The 23,132-nt window shown below is 31.9% G+C and overlaps 1 protein-coding gene across 3 annotated transcripts in view; it reads left to right on the top strand.

Moving 5' to 3' along the window:
• Positions 1-23,132, top strand: part of LOC143244330 (COMM domain-containing protein 6-like) — a 38,184-nt gene that overhangs the window by 13,080 nt on the left and 1,972 nt on the right. Inside the window, exons 4-6 of one of the 3 annotated variants that reach the window (XM_076488794.1) lie at positions 6,963-7,074; positions 13,833-13,877; positions 20,427-20,579. In XM_076488794.1, the coding sequence (XP_076344909.1) occupies positions 6,963-7,074; positions 13,833-13,877; positions 20,427-20,579 (310 nt within the window). The remainder of the gene's footprint in view (positions 1-6,962; positions 7,075-13,832; positions 13,878-20,426; positions 20,580-23,132) is intronic. The other 2 variants (XM_076488796.1, XM_076488795.1) reach the window with 2 other exon arrangements.

A 23,132-nucleotide genomic window follows, 5' to 3' on the forward strand; every position in this document is an offset into this window, starting at 1 on the left:
TTGTATTCTATAAAGAAAACAGCTTCTACATCACCAGATCTTTTGCATATCTTTTGTGAGACAAGTCCATCTCGTATGATTGTACTCCCCTTCTTAAATCTTTATTCCTTATCCTTAGGATGTGGTTGTTGATTTCTCATATTTAATTTGGCATATTCTTAGTACTCAGCTTTGATTACACTATGTGACAAAATTTTGTTTCTGGATAATGTGTGTTATTTCTCAACTGCTTATGTTGAAAAAGTACAGAAAATGGACATTACTCCCTTCAAACTTTGCTTTTGTGACCTTGATAATGAAATTTAGAAATTAATCTATTTTCTATGTAAAAACGGGCAAATTTGCACATTTTAATTTAATTTAAGGTCTGAATAAAACAAAATATGAATCAAGATTTCCATGTATTTGTACTAAAGTTATACAAAAATGTTTAGAAATGAGTAGTTTTTCAAGATTTGCGACTGTAATGTAAATCACTTTCACGTATCAGCCCCCAAATCTAGTCTTCCATTATGTTTTCATTATACGCTCCTTGGAAGCAGCATTCAAAGTCCAGTATATCTTGTTGTAAGCACTCGCCTTGCTCCTCTGAGTATGCTCCAATGTTCTCCCTGAATTTATCAAGATGAGCATCAAGGATATGGACTTTCAGGGATATCTTTCAGCCCAATTTGCCGTAGTTCTTCACCAGAGCCTCAATCAGCTCAATGTAATTTTCCGCCTTGCGATTGCCCAAGAAGCCCCAAACCACTGCAACAAAGCTTCCCCAAGCTTTTTACTCCTTCCTACTGAGCTTCTTGGGGAATTCTGTGCACTCTAGGATCTTCTTTATTTGTGGTCCAGTGAAGTCACCAGCTTTGACCTTTGTCTCAGACACCTTAGGGAAGAAGTCTTGAAGGAACTTGAAGGTTGCAGACTTCTTATCAAGAGCTGTGACAGATTGTTTCATAAGACCCAATTTTATTTGGAATGGTGGGAACAACACTTTCTAGTGGCTCACACTTAACATTTTGCCTCCTCTGGTGGAGTGGGTACAGGAAGCTTAGGGCAGTGTGACACTTGGGCGATGGATGATGGAAGGTACAGATACATGATAACAAATACATTCTTGCCAACCCAACATTTAGAAGGTCCACCATGCAGAAGTAGTAATTGCTTGAGTGGTCAGTGGGCTTATGCCAAATTCTTGGAATAGCAAATTTCATGGCTCTCTTTTCCCCTCTGTACCATCCTGCAAAAGAGCAAAATAAAATTATGAAGAATAAATTTATTTCATCCACAAATAATGTGTATGAGGTTTATGCAAAATATTTTATATGTGATATTTTTCTGTACTATTGGAAATTTTAAAAAAGTAATTGAAATATATTTAAATTTTAAAAGGTTTAAAATCTGTATAATATAAAATCTTACTATTCAAGCAAGCAAAAATTGTTTGTCTTACCTTCTAGAATTTTTTGCAGTGCTTGCAGGTAAAGTGAAGTATAAGCATTTTCATGTGTTTTAATTTTATGACTGTACTTTATACCTGATTTTACTCAAAAGGAATAAATAGTAGTGAGAAGCCATTAGACATTTCTTGTGTAAATACTGTAATCAAACTGTGTGATCTTAGTGATTTTTGTAATTACTCACAGTCCTCCATTGTTTTTTAAGTGAATAAACAGTTGAAATAAACCTTTACATAACTTTTAAATATGTATTTTAGAACACAAAAAAAATATCTATCAGTCACTAAAACTGTGTTTCAAAACTACTGTAATGTAACTGGATTTCAAACTAAGGTATAAAAAGCTAAATAAATTATATAAGCACTTGGAGCAAAGAATTAATAAGACCAAAACCACAACTCTCTTAGATTTATATGAATGTGAAAATGCTCTTTCTTTTGGTTATAAACACATCCACCAACCATGTAAAAATATTGGCAAATGTAAAGAGAAGACAAGCAAGTTAAGAAGGTTAGATGCTCACATTTTAGTCTCTGTGTTTTTAATTGTTTGCACACTTTGAATGTTGTAGTAGGGAAGATGGAACATCTATAACGGGACAGTTCAGAATATGAACGTGTCACTTGACTCAGGAAAATGAAGATAAAGAATTAAAAATATATATATATATATATACTGAAATTGAGAAATCAAAACTTATTTAATATTCATACCTTGTTTAGTGACTTACGTTAGTAATAAAGTTAAATTTTGAATGAAACTATAAAAGGTTTTAACACACAGTCACACTTTGCCCTAGTTGTACTGTAATAATTAAATAGTTTTTGTTATGTTTATAAATCGTTTATTGTGAGCAAGAATAAAGATTTGTGATTGTGACAGTATGGTGAAATATTACAATAATTTGTAAACTTAACCCTTTCACTGCAGCTGGAATGTTTATATCCCAGTGCTCTCACCTTGCAACTAGGATAAATGCTTCCTATTGTCATTCATAATTCCTGCATGTGATTACCAGTAGTCGAGTTGGAATGTATTCATTGACACCTTGCCCAGTGTTAATATGTGATTTCTCTCAGTGTTTTTCACTTTGCCCTTCAGTAATCAACAAGATATGGACTGTACAGTAACTTCATGCTGACTGTGCCCAAGTTGATAGAGTGGTGTTCGTATGTTTGATGAAAAAGAGGTAATGACACAGGAGGATGCTATCTCTATCTTATGATAGTATCAAGATGATGAACCTGGACTCAGCAGAGGAAGGTGTAAACAGCATTGACAGTGCCAAACATATTTTCTAGTCACAGTGTGAGATGGTGGGAGTAATGAGAAATATACTCCGAGCCACAGTGAATGGGTGATATTTTAGTGCATGATAGTTTTATTCTAACAATGGTTAATATGTTTGGGTGCACTTGAACTTGTAATTTTGTAGAATTAAGGTAGTAAAGATGACTACAAAGAAGGCTTCCAATGAGAAATGTTAATGGTAACTGTAGTATTGCATGTTCTTATTTTGAAAGTAAAATTATCAAACAGTGAAAATGCATCCAGGTTTGACCAAATTACAGATTCATTAAACAAAATAAAAGTTTTACAAAATATTCAGAATTAATAAGTTAATGCCTGGCCAAGAGTTTGTAACTAAATATCACAAATATTCCAAGAAGCAATATTGTTAATATCAAATCACACAGATCATAATGATAACAATGAATGTTAGAAAAGAAATGAATCAAAAGACAAAAAATGCTAAATTCATAAGATTTTATAAAAACGTCTTGGAAATGTTACGTATAAGGATCAAGTGAGTATCTGCAATAAATTATATCTTTCTCATCAGTAGTCCTTACAGACTGGAGGCATTACTTGTGCTGCCACCTACACTATAGTTTTATGGAATATTTAAAATTAATAAATTATTGCCTGACTAAGACTGAACTAAATATTACAAATATCTTAAGGAGCAGTATTGTTAATATCAAATCACATGAATTATAATGATGATGATAATGAATGTGAAAAAAGAGATTTATAAAAAACTCCCCTGTACATAATATTTTATTTTTTTTAAAAATCATTTCAAAAACATTACATATATGGAACAAAGTAACATATGCAATAATATATAAATATGAATTTATCTCTAACCTTACAGTTGTAGTGTCCTTACAAATTATAGGTTTTTCTGAACAACAAGATTACTAATGCACAGTTTAAGCTATAATCGATTAAACCTTCATTCTGGTAGGCAGTGATACAGATGGACAATAAGAATCAGACTGGAACACTCTTCTTTAATTGGTAAACTCATTTACACTTTTTTTTCCTGCATCACTCATATGTAAGTAGCATGGTTTTATGTGATATACCACATCACTCACACAGGTGATGCACAATATATTGTTAAATGCATGTTATTCAAGTATGATTTACAGTACTTTGAATTTGTAAGTGACCTTTGAGTCTGGTTTGTAAGGCTTACCCTTAAGCTTTCATTATAGTTTTAAAATAATGTTTAGGCAGAAAAATGCTAGTATACACATGTATTATATCACAATGCAAAAAGTGATTGTGTGTGTGTGTGTGTGTGTATTTCAAAACAAACATTGTGAATTGTAAAGGTCAAGCATATTTGTGGCTTTTTATTCTGTAAATTGGTTATTTGTTACAAAAATAAAATATACCTTTTGCTAGAACATAAACAGTGTGAGTAACCTGATTTTGGAAGTAAATGGACTATCACAGAGGCCCATATCTCTTGTTTTCTGAAATTAATAAGAACCATATTTATACCTAACAGTTCTAAGTATGTGAAAAATGTTACTGTTTGGTATGAAAAATGAAGTTGGGCCAAAGTGAAATTCTACAAATATGACCTTAGGAGCAAATGTGTTAAGCAAAGAGAATCTTTAAGATTACAAAGTATCATCTCATAGTGTGAATCATACTTCTTGTAAGAAGTATTTAAAAGAAACGTATATCTCTCTTCTTTCTTTTGTTTTAATATAGAGACTGAGCCTTTGGTAAAAGTTTTAAACTATTACAGAGTTTGTGTGTTAGGATAAAACAAAAATATGTCCAAAATATTCACCTAATTTTCAGTAACAGCTACCTTGATCTTGCAATGTTTTACTTTGCTTTCATTTTGATATCAAAAACCTTTTAAGTGATATACACAAATGGTCTAAAATCCAGTAAAACATTTGACAGAATCTTGTGTCTTCCTTAGTGATTACTATGGTTTGTGATTTATTGTATGTGATTAAATATGATTTTGGTATTCTGGTACTTGTTTTCATATGGTGTTTTTTAACTCCTAGGATGTGACATAACTCATGGAAGATTTGTTGAAATTAATTACTGGATTTGTTTACTATTTTTTATGTTGGGAATGCACTAAGCCTGTAGTGTGTATTTAGCAGAACTAAATATTTTTGTGTTCTTTAATACATATATTTAATGTTTGGACCATAATAAATTTCACAAGGAGGTTTATTCTACTAAGTTTGTTTTAGGTTGGATGGGGTCCTTTGAATGAACTAAGGTATAGCTTAACTAGTGCATGGTAGAAAAACATTTCTAAAATTAATTTGATGTAAATCTCTTTTAACTTTATCATTTAATACAAGGAAAGACTGCAATTGTAGGCTTTAATATTTACTTTTCTTGTTTTTAACAAAACTGTTAGTATATCCATTATCTATCAAGATGTTTATATGTTGGTTTTTTAATCCAATCTGATTCATTTGTAAAAAACAATTTTGAGACCTTATCACTAGTTTCTTAACAACCATAATTTTTATTAGTGGTAAAAATTAAAGGAAAGCATTTTTTGTACATTCTGAAGTTTCTGGAACATGGTATAACTTGAAGTCTCTTCATCATGTCCTTTAACTACAATAGTTAATTCAGCTGGAAGAGTTGGGTCAGAATGATCTATATCAGTTTATCAATCCATATTCCAACCCAGCTAGTGCTGTACTGTACCTGATATTTTCTATAATATATTTTTAGTTTGTTCTTGAGCATTAAGCAGAGTAGATGTGCTGCTGCAATTCTCTCAACTACTGTCACAATCATTTGTTTGTTGTTTATGGGTCATTCTGTCCCCATTGTATTATATGGATAATATTTTTTAAGTTTATTACACATAGGTCATTTTTATCCACACTACTACTTATGATAGAAATATTTTACCCTACTAGTTGAGTGTTAATAAGGGTTGTTTTTCTTGAGATACTGTTTTTACTGTGCATTGCATATCATTATTAATATTGTTGAAGTTAATTTTTCTTTCTTTATTTTTTAAACCCAGAATAACAAAAGTGCCATTCACATATTTTTTATAGTCTTTACATTTTTGGACAAAAGTTTTCAAGGCTATTCAATTTTTATTTACCATGATTAAATTACTGCAACCATTGAAACTTTCCATGGTTACTGCTACTTACATTTTGGTAGAACTGAGTGGTATCAATACATAGTTTAGTAGTGTACAAATTTTGTTTCTATAAGTGACATTTATTGATTTGAGGTCATGTCTTTACTCAATTTAGCTTTTGTGACTTCTAAGACTAATTTGTAATGCATGAATGTTAGCAGGGCTATGACATAAAGTAATATAATGTTCTTCATTTTCATTATTAGATATTGTTTGAATGTAATTTGGAAATTCAAAATTATTTTTATTTGGAACTGAATATTATCAAATAAGGTGTGTGATAAACCTGTTGGGTGTTTAGAAAAGGTGTATGTAATTAAATTTATATTTGGTAAGAATAGAGTATTCTATTTGTGGTTTTTATTTGGAAGGTTTTTAATGTTATTTACACAGACTTTTAAACAATTATTTTTATGATTACAGTATATATTGGGGATCAGTGTTATATTCTGTTCATATTTCCATGGCTGTAGGTAATATTATCGGTAATTTTTAAGTTTGCTAAGTGATTTATAACAGCTTTGTGTGGATGGTGGTAAGAGGCTTGCTATTAAAATATCACATGTATCTTTGTGCTGCTTTTAAAGAAAGGTATAGGATTAGTTGTCATGGTTTAATCTTTGTATTATATTGAGAAAAAGATCATGACATTTTGGTTTTTGATAACATGAATATACTCTGTAATTTATTTCTGTGGATGTAACAATATTTTGGGACTATAGTATGTTTGCTAAGTGTATTTCAATTATGTTTTCAAGCTATTTGTGTGTGTTTATGATTGTCAGCAGTAATTCATTCTTTTTAGAGGTGAGTCTTTTATGTGTTGATTTATTTATACCTTGATCATATGGAATTTATAATTTGTACATCTTGTTAGAAGCTTGAAAATGTGTGTATTTCTGTTAGAGTAGTGCCTTCATAAACTTTTTGTTCATTTTGAATTATTGTTTACCAAAAAGAATATCATGGTTTGTTCCATATAAGAAGGTTAATATAGGAAATTAAGATAGGAACTTTTGTTTTTTATTAATATTGATTTCATAACTAATTAAAGACTATATTTTCAGCCAGGCTTTAAAGAGTAATCTTTCTTCAGAGGATTTTTCCCAACTTTTGAGAAGAGATAAAAGGTTATCAGAAGAAAACATCACCTTTCTGACTGCACTTTGGACAGAAAAAGTAAATACTTAACATTTGTAGTGTTAGTCCTGAGTCATTAGTTGTGTATATGTTTGAGCATGTGTATGTGTTTTGAATATCGAAATCTATAACTTGAAATAAGTAGAAAATGGTAATTGATAAGCAGTAAAACTGTTTGTGTTGCTTTTTCTTCAAGTAGTAAGGTTAGATGTGATTAGAACTCTAAGTTGGTTTTTCAGCTTATTGCTCTAAGAATTCTTTGATTTAATAACAATATATATTATTTTACAATAAGGCAATCCCTCACAAGTGCAGTGATAAGTCTGTGGATTTGCAATGCTAAAATCAGGGGTCCAGCTCCTTTCGGTGGACATGGCAGATAGTCCAATGTGGCTTTGCTATCAGAAAAAAAACACACACATACATTTAAGGCAAAAAGATTAAAAGCACAGTACAGAGTTTTGTCAGAGACAAAGGAAAGTTTAATCTAATTAAAACATTCAGAAAGTCCACATATTTTATCTAAATGTGGTGTGATGGCTGACAGTGTTAGTTTAATAAGAAAGTTTCTTTATAATATTCTTCTTGGTTAGTGTAGTGTAGAATAAAACTAGATAATTAAAATTAATATTTTATAATTTATTCCATAATTTTAAGGCAAAAATGAAAGACAAAAACCTGAATCACGTTTGTCTTTTTATATCACAAATAATTTACTCAAAATATTTATCCATTTATTTGGACAAATTAATGTTGATAAATTTGAGCAATTGCTGTAGGAACTGTGAAATAAAGTGGATAATTGACTTTACTGTATGAAATTCTGTTGACTGTTACCATGGATCAATCATTCAAAAGAAATACTTTTAAATCAATTTTCAGTACTAAAGCCCTTTAATGTATGATGCACTAGGCACAGATAAAACAAATGTATGACTGAAATAGTTATTGATTTTTACCTTTTAACCATAACATTCATGGTATATTGTTCTAAATACATGAGTGAAAGCAGTATCAATATTCTTGATATGTTCTTGGAACAAACAGGTTAAAGGACTCTTTGCTGAGCAATCCTGAGTGACCTTAAAGAGATCTCAAATTGTTATGAATTCAATGTACAGGAGCATAGGGCAGTAGAGATGTCATGTTGGCAGCAGTGGTACAAAGGTTCCAAGAGACTTAAAGTGCTAATGGACAAGGAGAGTGATGAAAGAAATGCAGCAGAACTGGTGCTATTTCACTGTTATTCAACAAGAAATAACAAACAGTTTGGAGCCTAGAAGGCTGGCAACAAGTTGGGCTAAATGTACTTCAAAACTGGATCTTCTGGTAGAGAACACTTTGTAATGCAATGACAAAGCGTGGTATTGCATATCACATCATCATGATTCCGTGCATCAACTTAAGGAATAGTAACATTATTTCAAGGATGTCACACTCTTGTGGATGCATATCTCTAGATTTTCAAATTTAAACCATGTCTTATGGCTGAGTGTATTGTATGAGATGATAATGTTGTATGGTATATCTTGTCATACCACTGAAGACATGATCCAAGGATGCCACATTTCTCAAGATTTATGCATTTCTGGACTGCAAGAAAAAGATGAACTCTCAAAATATTTTGGTCAGATTTGAGCAGAGAAGCTAAAAGTTGTAGTTGTGGGTGAAGCAGGTAAATGTGTCAGTGTTTAAGGGAAGAGCAAAGGAAAGCATGGACTATTTCATCAAACCTCTGAAGTGAAGTTTCAATTTCAATGGGTGAATATAGGAACAGGCAGGGCTATATCTGATTTTGATTTTAAATAGTCCAGGGTTTGATGCCCTAGAACATTTGACAAGGCAATTGTGCTGTCGATTTGAACCTGCAGAAAGCAAAATGTGCTATAGGTGTGACTTTAAAGTTCAAAGACAAAGATTTCAAAAGAAGTTTGCCACTTACAAGGATAATTTATGGAGAAAGCATAGGAAGGCTTTTCCTACAATGTTTTTGAATATTGTGACAAGGTACTCATTAACATGTTTACTTACTTAGGTGTTATAGAGCAGACCCATTTGGTACTACATTGGATTGAGAGACACCTCTTTTCTCACAGAGATATTTTTCAGTGGCAACATGATTTTGGGGAGTCACACAAGCTGAACAGTGGAGAGAAAGAGAGAGCAAAAAGTTATATGCAGCTGTGAATCCTACCCTGAAACAACATCCAGAATTTAATAAGGCCACCAAAGTTGCATCAACCTATTACTCAACCAGTTTTACTGCAGCAAATGCCAAAAGGCAGCATAGTACAGCAACCATGGTTCCTGATGGGTCATCAGGTTTTCCTGGTCTAGGCATCATGATTGCACCACCACAGTAGCTAGAGGTTTACATCTAAAGATGCCATGGATATGATAGTGAACTTCCTGCTTCAGCTGTGACATGCTTGATTACATATTGCAAAAATGCCTGATTTTTATTGTCAGACAGGTTCACTGAACACACACTTTTCAAGCAAACATGCAACATATGCAGAAAGGTCAGCAACAAGCAATTGCTACAGCAGCATTTAATCATTTAAACTAAAGAGCTGAAGTTGGGTCCTTCTGTCATCTTACATGAGTATAGCACCCAGCTTTCACCTAAATTATGGGTGTGAGGTTGAGTTATTAGTAAAGACTGGAGCATCAAGAACTTTATGTGGCTATCTGTGAATCAGTTAGTTAATGTTAAGCCACCATTTGGCTAGTTAGTACAATCTCTGTTGTTGTGAGCAGTGGCAAACTAAACAAGAGACAAGTTTCCAAGTGTGTTTTGTCACTGTCGTGTTCTGAGCAAACGTAATTGTCTCAGATATTCTTAAGCAGTGACATTTTAGTGATTGCCTTGCTGCAGCAGTTGTTAGCCAGTTTTGCTTGTGAACAGATAAAATGAAACTCTGCAATAACATTTAATAGTGCTGACCAGTTTATGTCTGAAATTACTATACTGTAGTTGTTGCATGTTGAAAAGGATGTGGTAGTTTCTACTAATCTGCAAATCATATTAAATGGTGAGCTATGGATGCAGTTTAGTGCCTTGTCACCTACTAAACACTGAGCCATAGAAGTGCAATTGTTCTACTTGTGCTACTGTAGTAACTACAGACACTTAGCTATTGAGCTTCCATCTGTAATTGTCTTCACAAAAATAATGGAAGTTGAAAGAACCTACTCTGAAAGAACTACAACATGAAGATGTATTTATCCGTATTTCCATGGTTCTGTCTAGGTTCTACTCCTGAAGTTTATGTAGCCATCTTGCTATCTGGCCTTTTGTATAGTATAACTTCTCTATCTGGAGTTTAAACATTTATCCATATATTTGGATACAGCTTAAACTTCTCTTTCCTAAACCAATCCAGAACCTTCATTAACCCATCATAAACAGTAAAAGTAGTGTTCTCTTTACTTGCTTATTTAATTTCTCTTGCAAGTATCTGTTCTTCAGATCTAATATTGAAAACCATTCTCATACAGATACAGCATCTATAGCAGAGTCAATCTTTGGCAATGGGTAAACATCCTTCTTTGTGATCATTCATAAGTGCAGTAGATGATGTCTAATGACTAGTACTTAGTTGTAACACTTCTTCCTTTGTGGCTTCTATTTCTTCAAAGGCTTCAACCTTTATTGAGGTTACATCTCGGGAATAAAGCTTAAGAGGTACTCTTTGTTCGCCCAACGTCACAAAGTTTTTGTGGAAAGGTATCTTAATATTCTTTGAACATACTATATAATATGACATTTATCATCTTAAAACTTGTAGAACTTTAGCCATACATCTGTTATGAGTGAGGTGATAAGCAGTCCCTATGTGAGAATGTAACATCAGACTTTTTACATCTTGCTTCAGTGATGGTTATCAGAAAGTATTTTCTGATGTGGAAGTATTGTCTGTACAGCTTCACATCTCGCAGTGTGACATCCAGAATTGAATTTCATGAGTTGTTGTGTTCATAACCATAATAATTACATCTTTCTTCTTCAAATCCATGAGAGTTCTTGTAGTCAGTAATCTCTCAGAACACTAGAGGATTTGATTCCATTATACTCTAGTAACTAAATGTAAATTTAATTCTAGTTAGTTCTGGAATAAGTAATTCACATCTTGACTGCTCTACTTGTTGTCACTGAAAGTTCAACCTCTGATGTATTAATTATCATTTAGTGCCCAGGGGATTCATGTATGTAGATCATGAAGCTCTATGAATTAAACTATCCTTGCTTTGTTTTGTTATTTTTCTTATAGCAAAGCCACACTGGCTATCTGTTAAGTCCACTGAGAGGAATTGAACCCCTAATTTTAGCATTGTAAATCTGTAGACTTACCACTGTACCAGCAGGAGACAAACTATCCTTGCATCCATGTCTTTGCATCTTGTTGGTTTCCAGCTTGCACTCTTCTTAGATGTAAATTAACCACTCTTCTTATGGTAATGGTAACTTCCTGTTTTCCTATTTCTGGATTTTTAGTTCCACTTGCTGTTTCAATCAATGCATCTTTCTTCATCTGTTAAGGCAATTCCAAAATATCCTTACCAAATTGAGTCAAACAGTTGTAGGTAGAACTGGTTTCTTTAAATAATGAACCTATTATCTTACCCCAAAGTTTATCTAATTTCACTTTTCCTATCTCTTGTTAGTTATTTGTCATTTACTTGATCTTGTTGGATTTTGAGATTCATATTTATGGTATTTTTTCCTTGTTTTATTATCTGCTGTTGATTCTCCATAGTCTTGACTGTAATGTTTAAGTTTTCCATGTTAACAGCTCCTTTTTTGTGAAACCTTTTAAGAAGAGTATATATTCTGTACGTGCTTCTGTCTGTATTTCCTGAAAATAAGTCTCTTCAAGTTAGTCTTGAAACATTTGTGTAAATAGTTGTCTAACTAATCCTTACAGTTCTTCTTGACTGTTGTCAACAGGATTTTGTGTCAGTAATAATACTTCATCTGATGGATTTCCTAACTTCAAACGGTGCCTTTGTTTATCTGTGACTTTAACTGATTCAAATTCTGTTGCCAACTAGAGAGTTTTCTGTAATGATTTACATCTACTTTGCTACAGCCTTATTTACATATCTTTTATGCCATCTGTGAATTGGTCACATGCCAGCAAATTGAACATTGCACATAAAACATCCAGGTAAGATAATTATGTAAGTCTTTCAAAATTTTCCACAAGTCCTACTGCAGTCTCTTCCTTCTTTGATACTCTTCTCTGAAAATGAGAATTAAAGAACATTCTAAAAACTAAACACCAATTTCATCTGGAAATAAACTGGAAAATTTTACATACTTGTAAAAAAGGTGAAAAAATGGATAGCCTAGAAATTTTAAAAATAAAAATAAATCCAGAAAAAGTTCCAAATGACCTACCAACATAAGTTTCATTTTATTTGTCTCAAAGTAAATGTCAAGATTACTTCCTGTTCTTTGATTAAAATATATATAAAACTGTTAGCAAACAATTTCAGTCTGTCTTAGCAAAACCACAGTTGTTAATACATGAAGTATTTTTGAAATGTACAGTTGTTTTTCTTGTTACTTTTTTATCTCAGTTCTGTAATTGTTATGGAGTTTCACTGAGTACTGATGTTTTGAAATCTAAATTAGTTAATGAATTTGTTTTTATAGTGGTTGCTTGTTAACCAAACTTCACAAATAACTTAAATAGAAATTCTAAAATTAATGTACACATAACTTACTTGCCAAACTTTTCTTGATAATTGATCTATAAAAACATTCTAGTTAAGTTACTAACTTGATCATACCCACTGACTCTCAGTCTCTAACTCAACTGACACAGAACTGATTCATTTATGTAATGCACTCAGTCTGGTATTGGTAGCTTAATATTATACTAATTTTCTTCACATAACAGTGAGCTTCCACAGAGGCCTAAACTTTCATAAAACTTTTTTTGTCATGAAATTATGACACAATCATAATGTCAATGTAAAAACATTAAAATAAGAAAAATGTAGCTCACAATAAGGTGCATGTTTTTATAATATTTTAATTTTAATTACCATTACTCAGAACTACTTTTTCTTTAAAGTTAGTGTTTTACATAAAATTATTGAAATAATACATTAATATAAGGAGTTGCAGAACATTCCCACTTTTTTCTTACATAAAACTTCAAAGTAGTACGAATATTTTTTCAATAATTCTTAGTTGATAAAGCACATTTTAATACCTTCTGGTACATTAAAAAAAAAGATTAGTGAAAAAGTGATGATAAATCAGTTTGGAAAGTTAGTTCTTTATTGAGTTAAAGAACTATTAAAATCATGTACTAAGTAGTTTAATTTAGATTTAAAAACCAGAAAAAAAAAGAGATTTTTGAGTTCTTTTTTAATTATTGTATTATAAGTCCTGTCCTTCAGAATTTTAAAACTACCTTTTTTAAGATGTGAACCTTCAAATTGTACAAGACAAAATTTTAAGTGTGAAACTTTATAATGATATTAAACAGTTTTCTATATTACAAGAGGTCTGTATAAAAACTGTCTTTTATAAAAATATAACTTTTCACGTCACTAAATTTTGTAATTTTGCAAAGACTTGTGTGAAATTCTTGTTTGGTTCTAGTTTTCTAACAAAAGATCTTTCACAGTATTTTGCACATTGGTGAGTAATGGCTTGGTGAATTATTTGTATTTTTTAATATGGCATAAAAATATACCAGTGTGTGTATGTGAATACATATGTAAAAGTGTACATATCAGTGGATTTAAGTTTCATATGCATGTGTGTTTTTATTTAGAAAGAGTCATTGCAGTTATGTGTGAATCCTGTAACAGTAGGAAAAGTAAGTCATCCACTTTTTTTCCTGTTGAACGAGTTATTGATAAGAATGAAATGTTTTAAGACAACACAGTAACTACTTTATAGTGCATCACTGATTCCATGTTAGAATTATATAAAGATTAACATAATTATGTATTTAAAATGTTAAAAAGTGTGTATAAAAATTTTAATTTCCATATAGTAACTTAAAAAAAGGAATTTTAATAATGTATATTTTGGTTTAATGCATTTTGGAGACCATAATTTTATATTATGTACATTAATTTGTTTTTCCACTTTTATGTATTATAATTTATCTTGATTGAGTCTCAGAATTTTTATGGTAAGTATTTTAACATATTAAGATTTCTAATAGCCAGAAATTTTAATTTAAATATAAAAGTTAATTGAATGTTGATATGCCTCAAATTTATGATATATGTCAACAAGATTGATACACACAATTTTCTTTCTTAGCACGAATATATTTTATTATACAAAGAATACCTACAACCAATAGAAAGTCAAGGTTTCAATTTACCAAATAATGTATGATGTTATGTTCTGAACAGATAGACGTCAGTTTCACTCAGAGTAAAAAAAAAAAAAACCTTCATTCCTCGGCCCAGTGGGTTAAGGCGTTCGACTTGTAATCTGAGGGTCACGGGTTCGAATACTTGTTGCACCAAACATGCTTGCCCTTTCAGCCATGGAGGCATTATAAGATGGTCATTCCCACTATTCATTGGTAAAAGAGTAGCCCAAGATTTGGTCGTGGATGGTGATGATTAGCTGCCTTCCTTCTAGTCTTGCACTACTAAATTAGGGATGGCTAGTGCAGATAGCTCTTGTGTGGCTTTGCTCAAAATTCAAACAAACCAAACCTTCATTCCCATGAAAAAATTAATGACGAGCATGGTTGAATTTGTAATGGCTCTTGCTGCATGGTTAGAAATCCAGAAAAATTTTGAGAGTTAAGGAAAATTGTCTGCTTCTTGCATGTTGTTAGTCATTTTCTTTGGTATATCATTTTATTAAATACAAATTATTTATTCAATTAATACCATCAGTATAAAAAAAAGTAGGGTTAAGTAATCAACAGGTGACAGCAAGTGAAAAGAAGATTGGGTAAATTCCTTATTTCTGGCTGATCGTGTTCATATTAATTTTTTATTTTTATAAAAGTTACTAAAATGTAGAAATATAGATGTTTTTAGGTTTTTAAGCTTAGATTAGGTAAAATAAGTAATAATAATGATTCATGAGGCATGCACACAAGCACCTTTTGATAGCTTATAGGTGATGTAATTTGATAGTGTAATGTGAGCTGCATGTTCCTTATATAATTTACAACTTGTAATGGTGTGAATAGTAGTTAGTCACATTTTAAAGGGCAATGAAACTATAAAATTTAATTATAAATAGATGTATAATGTATACTGGTACGAGCTTAAAGATACTTACAATAAACAAATGTAGTTTTATATTGCAATTTGAAAACATTTTAGAAAGAAAGAACATGGTAATTTAGAGTTATTCCAATAATTTTTTTTTGTGGTTATGAGGTTGGTCAAATTGATTGATCCTATTTTTGGGTAAGGTAGAGAAAATAACAGATAAAATATGTTTTACTGAAAAGAAAATATTTAGGAGGTTTTAGGGAATATACAAAGCAAATATAGATATTTGAAATGAGGAAAAGTATTATAATTTTAACATGAAAATTATTTTGCACACAGACTATTCAAAACAAATACTAAATATGTTCATGGACAAATCATTATTTTAGTTTATTAGAAATACTTCACTAAAAATATGTTTTTTTTCCTATGTGAAAGACTTATAATGTGTACTGAAATACTGCCAAATTCTGTGAAGATATGTTGACTGTACTTGGTTAGAAAGTGTTTGGATTATTTTTTCAGGTTTTAGTGTAAATCTTTATCAGGTCAACTTGTTCAGGTCAGCCCAACTTTATTAGTATGAACATAGCTGTACTTGTGAGTTTCATGAGTTGGGAAAAAAAAAAAAAAAGCTTTGGAAGACTTGTGAGAAACTAGAACACAGCAGTGAAGGAGAGATCCAGCATTGATATATTGTTACATCATCATAGTTGACCTAGAGTTCCAGCTGTGTTGATGTGGTGGTTAAGGCTCAGATTTCATATTTCTGCCTGATTTATATGAACAGTTCAATGAATGTCTGTACTAATAGCTTCAAATGTGGTCAAAAAACTTCTGTGATCAGTGTAGCTCATTAACATTGCCTTTCAAATGAACAATACGTTTTTCTTCTTCTTTCTTTCTTTTCTACTTTTGCTGTAGTTTAATTTCTTAGCAAATTTAAACCTATCATCATGTGAGAATATAATTGTCCATGTTTTTCTTCATTTCACAAATTTTATTGGTACAGCCTATGTTGTCACTTTTTTCTGAACTCACAGCTCGTGATATGATTATCTCATTTTTATAATTTCTTTAGATTTTTTTTGTTCTTTGAAATGACTGTTAAATAATATTCATTTGAAAGTTATGGAAACTTTCTTCTATGACAGAATATCAATTGAAGCTATTTAGACTAAAAGAGAAAAGTAAGGGATAACAAAAAATTCCAGTGGCTTAAATCCTTATTTATTGAATATTACTGTACTTGAAGAATACACACATAACTTATTATTTATTGAAAAGAAATAATATATGATACAAATTAATTTTGAACAAGAATATTTTTGACACACATTACTTAGTGCTTGACATTAGAACATATTGATATAAGATTAGATTATAAGTCATTGTTAACTTTTTGTCAGATTACACAGTATTTTTTGTGATTTGTAGCCAGAATAGTGCAATTAGTAATGCAGCATATCCAAAGAAATATGTTAAGAATCACTGAAGATAAAATTGACTGAATATCTCAATCAACTTTTTGATCGACTATAGTCCCTGAATTAAAAACAATATCCATCCTTCCATAATTAGTTTAGAATATACACTACTGTTTCATTATAATGCAGTCATTGGGAGCCATGTGCACCCAAGAGTAATATAGATGGAGAAGCATTATAACCAATAAGTTAAGAAGGCACTCTTGCTGAACGAGTGTGGATTTATCATAGAAATAATGCAATCAATTAAATAAAATAACTGTTTGTTTACGTAGGGATGCAGGTGAGATACAATAGTATAAAATATAAATATAATCTTTCCTGTATTTCAGAAACAAAGTACACTTTTGTTCACTTAATTAATTAAAACTCTGATGTTTTAGTTTACTTCATTTGGTTTTTATCTTCTTTCCAAACATTATGTTATAACATTTTGCACATGCATCAGAAGTCTTGGAGCAGCAGTAAGTTGGTTTCACCCTTAGACAATTCTTGGAACTTCTTTCCCTTTCCACAAAACAAAAACCATTTTCTCTTTAATAGATAGATGTGTCCCACCTGGGTTCAGTGAGAGTTAATAGTTTTCTATGCTACCATGAATGCAAGTGAATAGAAAACTGCCCATATTAATATAAACCTTTGTTTTACTTTCTTGCCATGTGTCCAGATTTGTTTTGTACTCTAATTCCCAACATCTCAATTTGAAGTTTACATCTGAACGTGACATTTACATCTTTGAGCTTTACGTTGTGACTTCCAGCTTTTGTTTCTTTGTATTGTGACAGAGTCTAATGACTTTAGCCTCTGAAGCCATGTGGCAATAAGCTAAACAGCAGATGATACTACATTTTTGGGAGCCTAGACACTATAGTGCTGTATCTAAGAAAGCAATGTAACCAGTAGCATTATAATGAGGCAGTACTGTTATCTAGTCATATACTGAAGTTAACTTTTCTAAATATTTGTACACGTGTTTTATATGTAATGTATATTCTTGGTGAGTGTCAAAATGTTGAACACCTTACTAATTGTTTTACTGTGGTAAATCTAGCATGTGCCAATGGAAATAAATTTGTTTAACTTTTCTCATGTGTCTGATCCTCAAGGTGAAGGGCAAGCCTATCTTCAGTGATAGCACGGATTTTTGTACAAAATGATATGAGTTACAGGTTTTTTTTCCTTCTAACAATGTTATTAGGAATAGTCAGTGAAGTACAGTGTTGAATTCTGATATACTGCACTTTTAACATTTTATGCAAATTGGCAATAACTGATAATTCTTTATTCAGTGCAGAAACAACTTAAAAGAGAAAAAAAATTCTACTCTTAACTTCAGTAACCAGTTAAGGTCACAAGCAAAACAAATATTGGCCAGTAAGTGAAATAACTGACTGGGAATGAAGATGTCTTTTTTTTTTTTGGTTACTTGTGTTTGTATTTTCTCTTGCTGTTAAAGTTTGAAATTATTCTTTGCAGTACCTATCCATTTTTTTAACAGATGCTTTTAAGCTTATCTGTTCAACATCAGTATCTGAAAACTGCAGAGTGATAAAAAATAACTGAAGGAAAAAAAGGAATACCAATGGTACCTACCCAGTCAAGAAAAAAGTGTATTATTAAATGTCTGAGTGTGACAAGAATATCCCGGTCTTACCCCTGCAACTAATATTTCTATAAATTTTGTTTTAAATTTAAAAATTTTTATTCAGCTTGCAAATACATTTTCAAGTAGCATGAAAGTAGTTGTATAACTGAAAGAGTAATTTGTGTGTATATTTATGCATACGTGTAGGAAGTTTTTACACTGTGTGGTGTGCCTGAATGGAGAACTTTTTAAACATGTATGTGCACAGATATACGTGCATGAGAAGCTATGCAAAAATGAAATCAAGAGTAGGGGGAGGTACTGATGACATCACCATATGTGTAAGGTATGCAGTGGTATGTATTGCAAAGGGAAAGGTATTTGGGAAGTAAATCTATCATCCCTTATAGACCCATGCCACCAGTGTTTAAGTGTTAAGGTTTTGTGTTTGGAATTACTCAGTTATTTATGGATACTTACAGTACTAGTATAATTGCTCTGTTGAGATTTAATACTTGCCCCTAATACTCAGGATCTGAAAGTGTCTCTTATTAGATAAGTTGGTTTGTAAGTTATGATCAGACTATTCAGCCCATTGTTTTTTGTACTAAAGGTATTTGATGTGGGTATCATGTGCTGTGGAATAGATTTAACCTGACAGTCATTGTAATACTTCACACAGCCATCAGTTTAGTTCAAAGCTCTATGTATGTGACCTATACGTATTTAGTGTACGCAAGTAACTTAACTATATTAATGTTTTTAAATACTGATTTTAGATTTTATAACCACTGTGTGTCAAAGTACAAAATGCCACAACCAAAAGAAGTGCTTCATACACAAAGCATGAGTTTTTTTTTCCTTCACTAGTTATATGCTAATTTATTACTTTTAATACTGGTACTGATGGTTAAGTTTACTTTGCTAGAAAGACATTCCATACTGCTCTTGGGAGAACATTCTTCATTTTTGATTGTGTTGAGACTGAAAGCTAATATTACACACTGTTGTCTGCAATTTCCTTTGCAGTAAGCTTTGATGAAAACACACATCAACATACTTTCTACAAACATAGTATTGGATTGTTAAGTTCCTGAGAATTTGTAAAACATATGTTTGTGTATATACAACAGAGGTTAAGACTGATCTATGGTGTATCCCTACCACAATGTGGGTCCTTTTTCTGCAGTCACCTCCAAACCATAGGGTAAGGGTGTACTTTATACCCTACATTATAGCTTGTACCCTGGAGATCCTTTCAGTTGGTGCAGCATTTATGATTTTGTGGGGGCTTGTTTTGTTCATAATAAATTATATACATAACAGCACTGCTCATAAGTTTACACTTATAGTGATATTCTACCATAAATATTTTAAGAGAGCAATCAATTATTTATAGCCTGTTTTGAGTGCACTATTTTTGTTCAATGTTAGAAATGTAAAATATGTCAAAGTAATGCATTTCAAAATAGATATTTTCATAAATTTCTTAATGTTTAGAATGCTTACATTATATGTTCAATGAGTTTTTAAAATAGTAATGTTTAAAACTAGCATAATTAGCAGGATTGATTTTTGTTGTTGTTATATATATACATGGATTCTTTTCTAGATGCAGTTTACCAAAAGAGGGATTATAAGAATGTGCTGTATGTTTGACTGTGAAGTATTACTTTTAAGAACTCAAGTTTTACTACATCATTGATGTTGTTTCACATATTTGCTGTATCACAGCTATTATTAGCTCATGATTTAAGTTCATATTAGGTGTATGTCTCTCTAGAGTTAGCTTCACAGTTGTTTAACAGGAAGTTTAAATACTTCATTGTCTTATTTCAATTTTCTTGCTGCTAAAGGAAAGGTAGGTCTTTAAGCTTTGAGAAATTAGAAAGTCAGTTTTTTTTTATGGTAACATTATTTTTTATGGACATTCAGTAATTGTTTTTTCACATGTTAACTGTTCAGATGGCTTTTGCTTCAGACTTGCCTAGTATGTGAAGAATTAAAAGATTCATGCCTTACATTTCTTGATACATTATCCAAACATAGTATTTTCCTGATTTTATTGCTTTTAAGAGTTTGTTTCTTTTTTAATATAGCTACTGGATCTTAAGTGGAAAGTGGGATTTTCCGTCAGCTCTGATGTCTGTCACAAAGTCAGTGCTTCGTATGTTGTTTTGAAATTTCAAGTGTGTCAGCCAGGTGGAGTTTACACCACAAGAAGTGTTGAAATGAATGTAGCTCAGTTTCAAGTAAGATACAGTAGTCATAGTTTTAAGGATACTTGTATGAGACTGTTTTGTTATGTAAATAGTTATTACATACTCCTAAAATAAATAAATATATGTATATATACAGTCATGTGAAAAAATTAGGACACCTTATGAAAGCCTGTGTATGTTTGTAACAATTTTGGATAAATTGATATTTAATCTCAATTGTAACAATACTGAGAGATTAAAGTAATATAACTAAACAATTAAAACTGAAGAAAAGACTTTTCAAGATCTTTTGTAAAATGTAATTTGACAAAAATGCATATTCTGAGGAAAAAGTTAGGACACCCCCATATTTATACCCACTTAAAATGGCTCAACTCACACACAGGTGTATCACACCAGGTGCACGTGATTAGAAGATCGTTACTCAGCATTTTGAATGAGGCTTGCCCTATTTAAACCTCAGACATTTAGTTTGGCATGCTCCTGACTGTTGAAGTGAGAGTGAGCACCATGGTGAGAACAAAAGAGCTGTCTGAGGCCTTCAGAAAGAAAATTGTAGCAGCTTATGAGTTTGGTAAGGGATTTGAAAAGATCCCAAAAGATTTTGAAATCAGCCATTCCACTGTACAGAAAATAGTCAACAAGTGGAAGGCTTTCAAAACAACTGCCAACATGCCCAGGTCTGGTCGTCCAAGCAAGTTCACCCTGAGATCAGACTGCAAGATGCTTAAAGAGGTCTCCAAAAACCCTAAAATGTCATCACAGGACCTACAGCAGGCTCTGGCTACTGTTAATGTGAAAGTGTATGCCTCTACAATCAGAAAGAGACTGCACAAGTGTAACTTGCATGGGAGATGTGCGAGGAGGAAACCTTTGCTCTCTAAGAGAAACATCAAGGCCAAACTGAAGTTTGCCAGAGAGAATGTAGACAAAGACCAGGACTTCTGGAATAATGTTCTTTGGACAGTTGAGTCCAAAATTGAATTATTTGGACACAGGAACAGAGGACATGTTTGGCATAAACCAAATACAGCATTCTAGAAAAAGAACCTCATACCAACTGTGAAGCATGGAGATGGAAGTGTCATGGTTTGGGGCTGCTTTGCTGCAGCAGGACCTGGACAGCTCACAATCATAGAATCCACCATGAATTCTACTGTGTATCAGAGGGTGCTTGAGGAACATGTAAGTCCACCTGTAAGAAAATTAAAGCTGAAGCGGAACTGGACCCTGCTACACGACAATGACCCAAAACATACTAGTAAATCCACCAAGGACTGGCTGAAAACTAAGAAATGGAGAGTCCTGGAATGGCCGAGTCAAAGCCCAGATCTTAATCCCATTGAGATGCTGTGGGGTGACTTGAAATGGGCTGTACATGCAAGAAACCCCTCAAACATCTCACAGCTGACATATTTTTGTATTGAGGAGTGGGGCAAACTTTCTTCAGATCGAGTCAGAGACTGGTAGATGGCTACAAGAAGCGTCTCACTGCAGTTATTTCAGCCAAAGGGGGTAACACGAGCTGTTAGGGGGTAGGGTGTCCTAACTTTTTCTTCAGTTAGAATGTGCATTTTTGTAGAATTACATTTACAGAAGATCTTGGAAAGTCTTTTCTTCAGTTTTAATTGTTTAGTTATATTCCTATAATCTCTCAGTATTGTTAAAATTGAGATTAAATATCTATATATTCAAAAATGTTACAAAAATATACAGGCTTTCATAGGGTGTCCTAATTTTTTCACATGACTGTATATATAAATGTGATGAAGTTTAGCAAACAGGTTTGTGCCGGTGGATGTCGTGTTCATACACCGTGACTCTGGGACACATGTTAAAGTAGTTAGTGATGATCATGACAACAGGACCTATACATATTTAAAATTATTCAATCTCTCTTTGCATGACAATTGTGACATTTGTTTGCTGGGTCTCTCTTCTTTGCTAGTCTGTTTATCACCCCTTCCTGAAGTACAAAATCTAATGTAAATGACCCATTATAATATTGGTATTTCTCAGGCAAAACATAATTTTTATAGTCCTTTAGTCTTATTTGTTTATGGAGACATAAACTAGAAAGTCAGACTCATTTGCCACACCCACTTGTCACACCTTCACTTTCATAAATTACTAATACTTCTCTCTGATATTTTATGTTATTTATAAGCAATAGAAAGTCAAAGTTTTAATCTATCAAATGTGTATATGTATTTTAATGTATTTATAAACATTGCTCATTGTGTATCATACAGATTTGATCACAAACTTTCAGTTTGCTGAGCATCTATTGTAATACACTTATCACTTTTCTAACTGCCCAAAAGTTTCACTTCACAGATAATTGTATTTGTACATTTATAAAGTTTTGCTTATGAACTAAAAGTTGGCTTATTATAGTCGAAACTTTCCCTTTGTTATCATACATTCTGTTAAAATATAATGGAAATATTGACATAAAACTCACTTACTAAACAAGATTCTTTTGGTGTTTTTTTGGGCTTATCTTCAAATTTTCAACAGTAAGGTTGGGAAAAACTGCCTTTACTCTTGAGATAACTTTAAAAGACACTTTATTTGAACTTA

The sequence above is a fragment of the Tachypleus tridentatus genome, chromosome 2 (genome assembly GCF_004210375.1).
Source record: "Tachypleus tridentatus isolate NWPU-2018 chromosome 2, ASM421037v1, whole genome shotgun sequence".
Taxonomy (NCBI): Eukaryota; Metazoa; Arthropoda; class Merostomata; order Xiphosura; family Limulidae; genus Tachypleus; species Tachypleus tridentatus.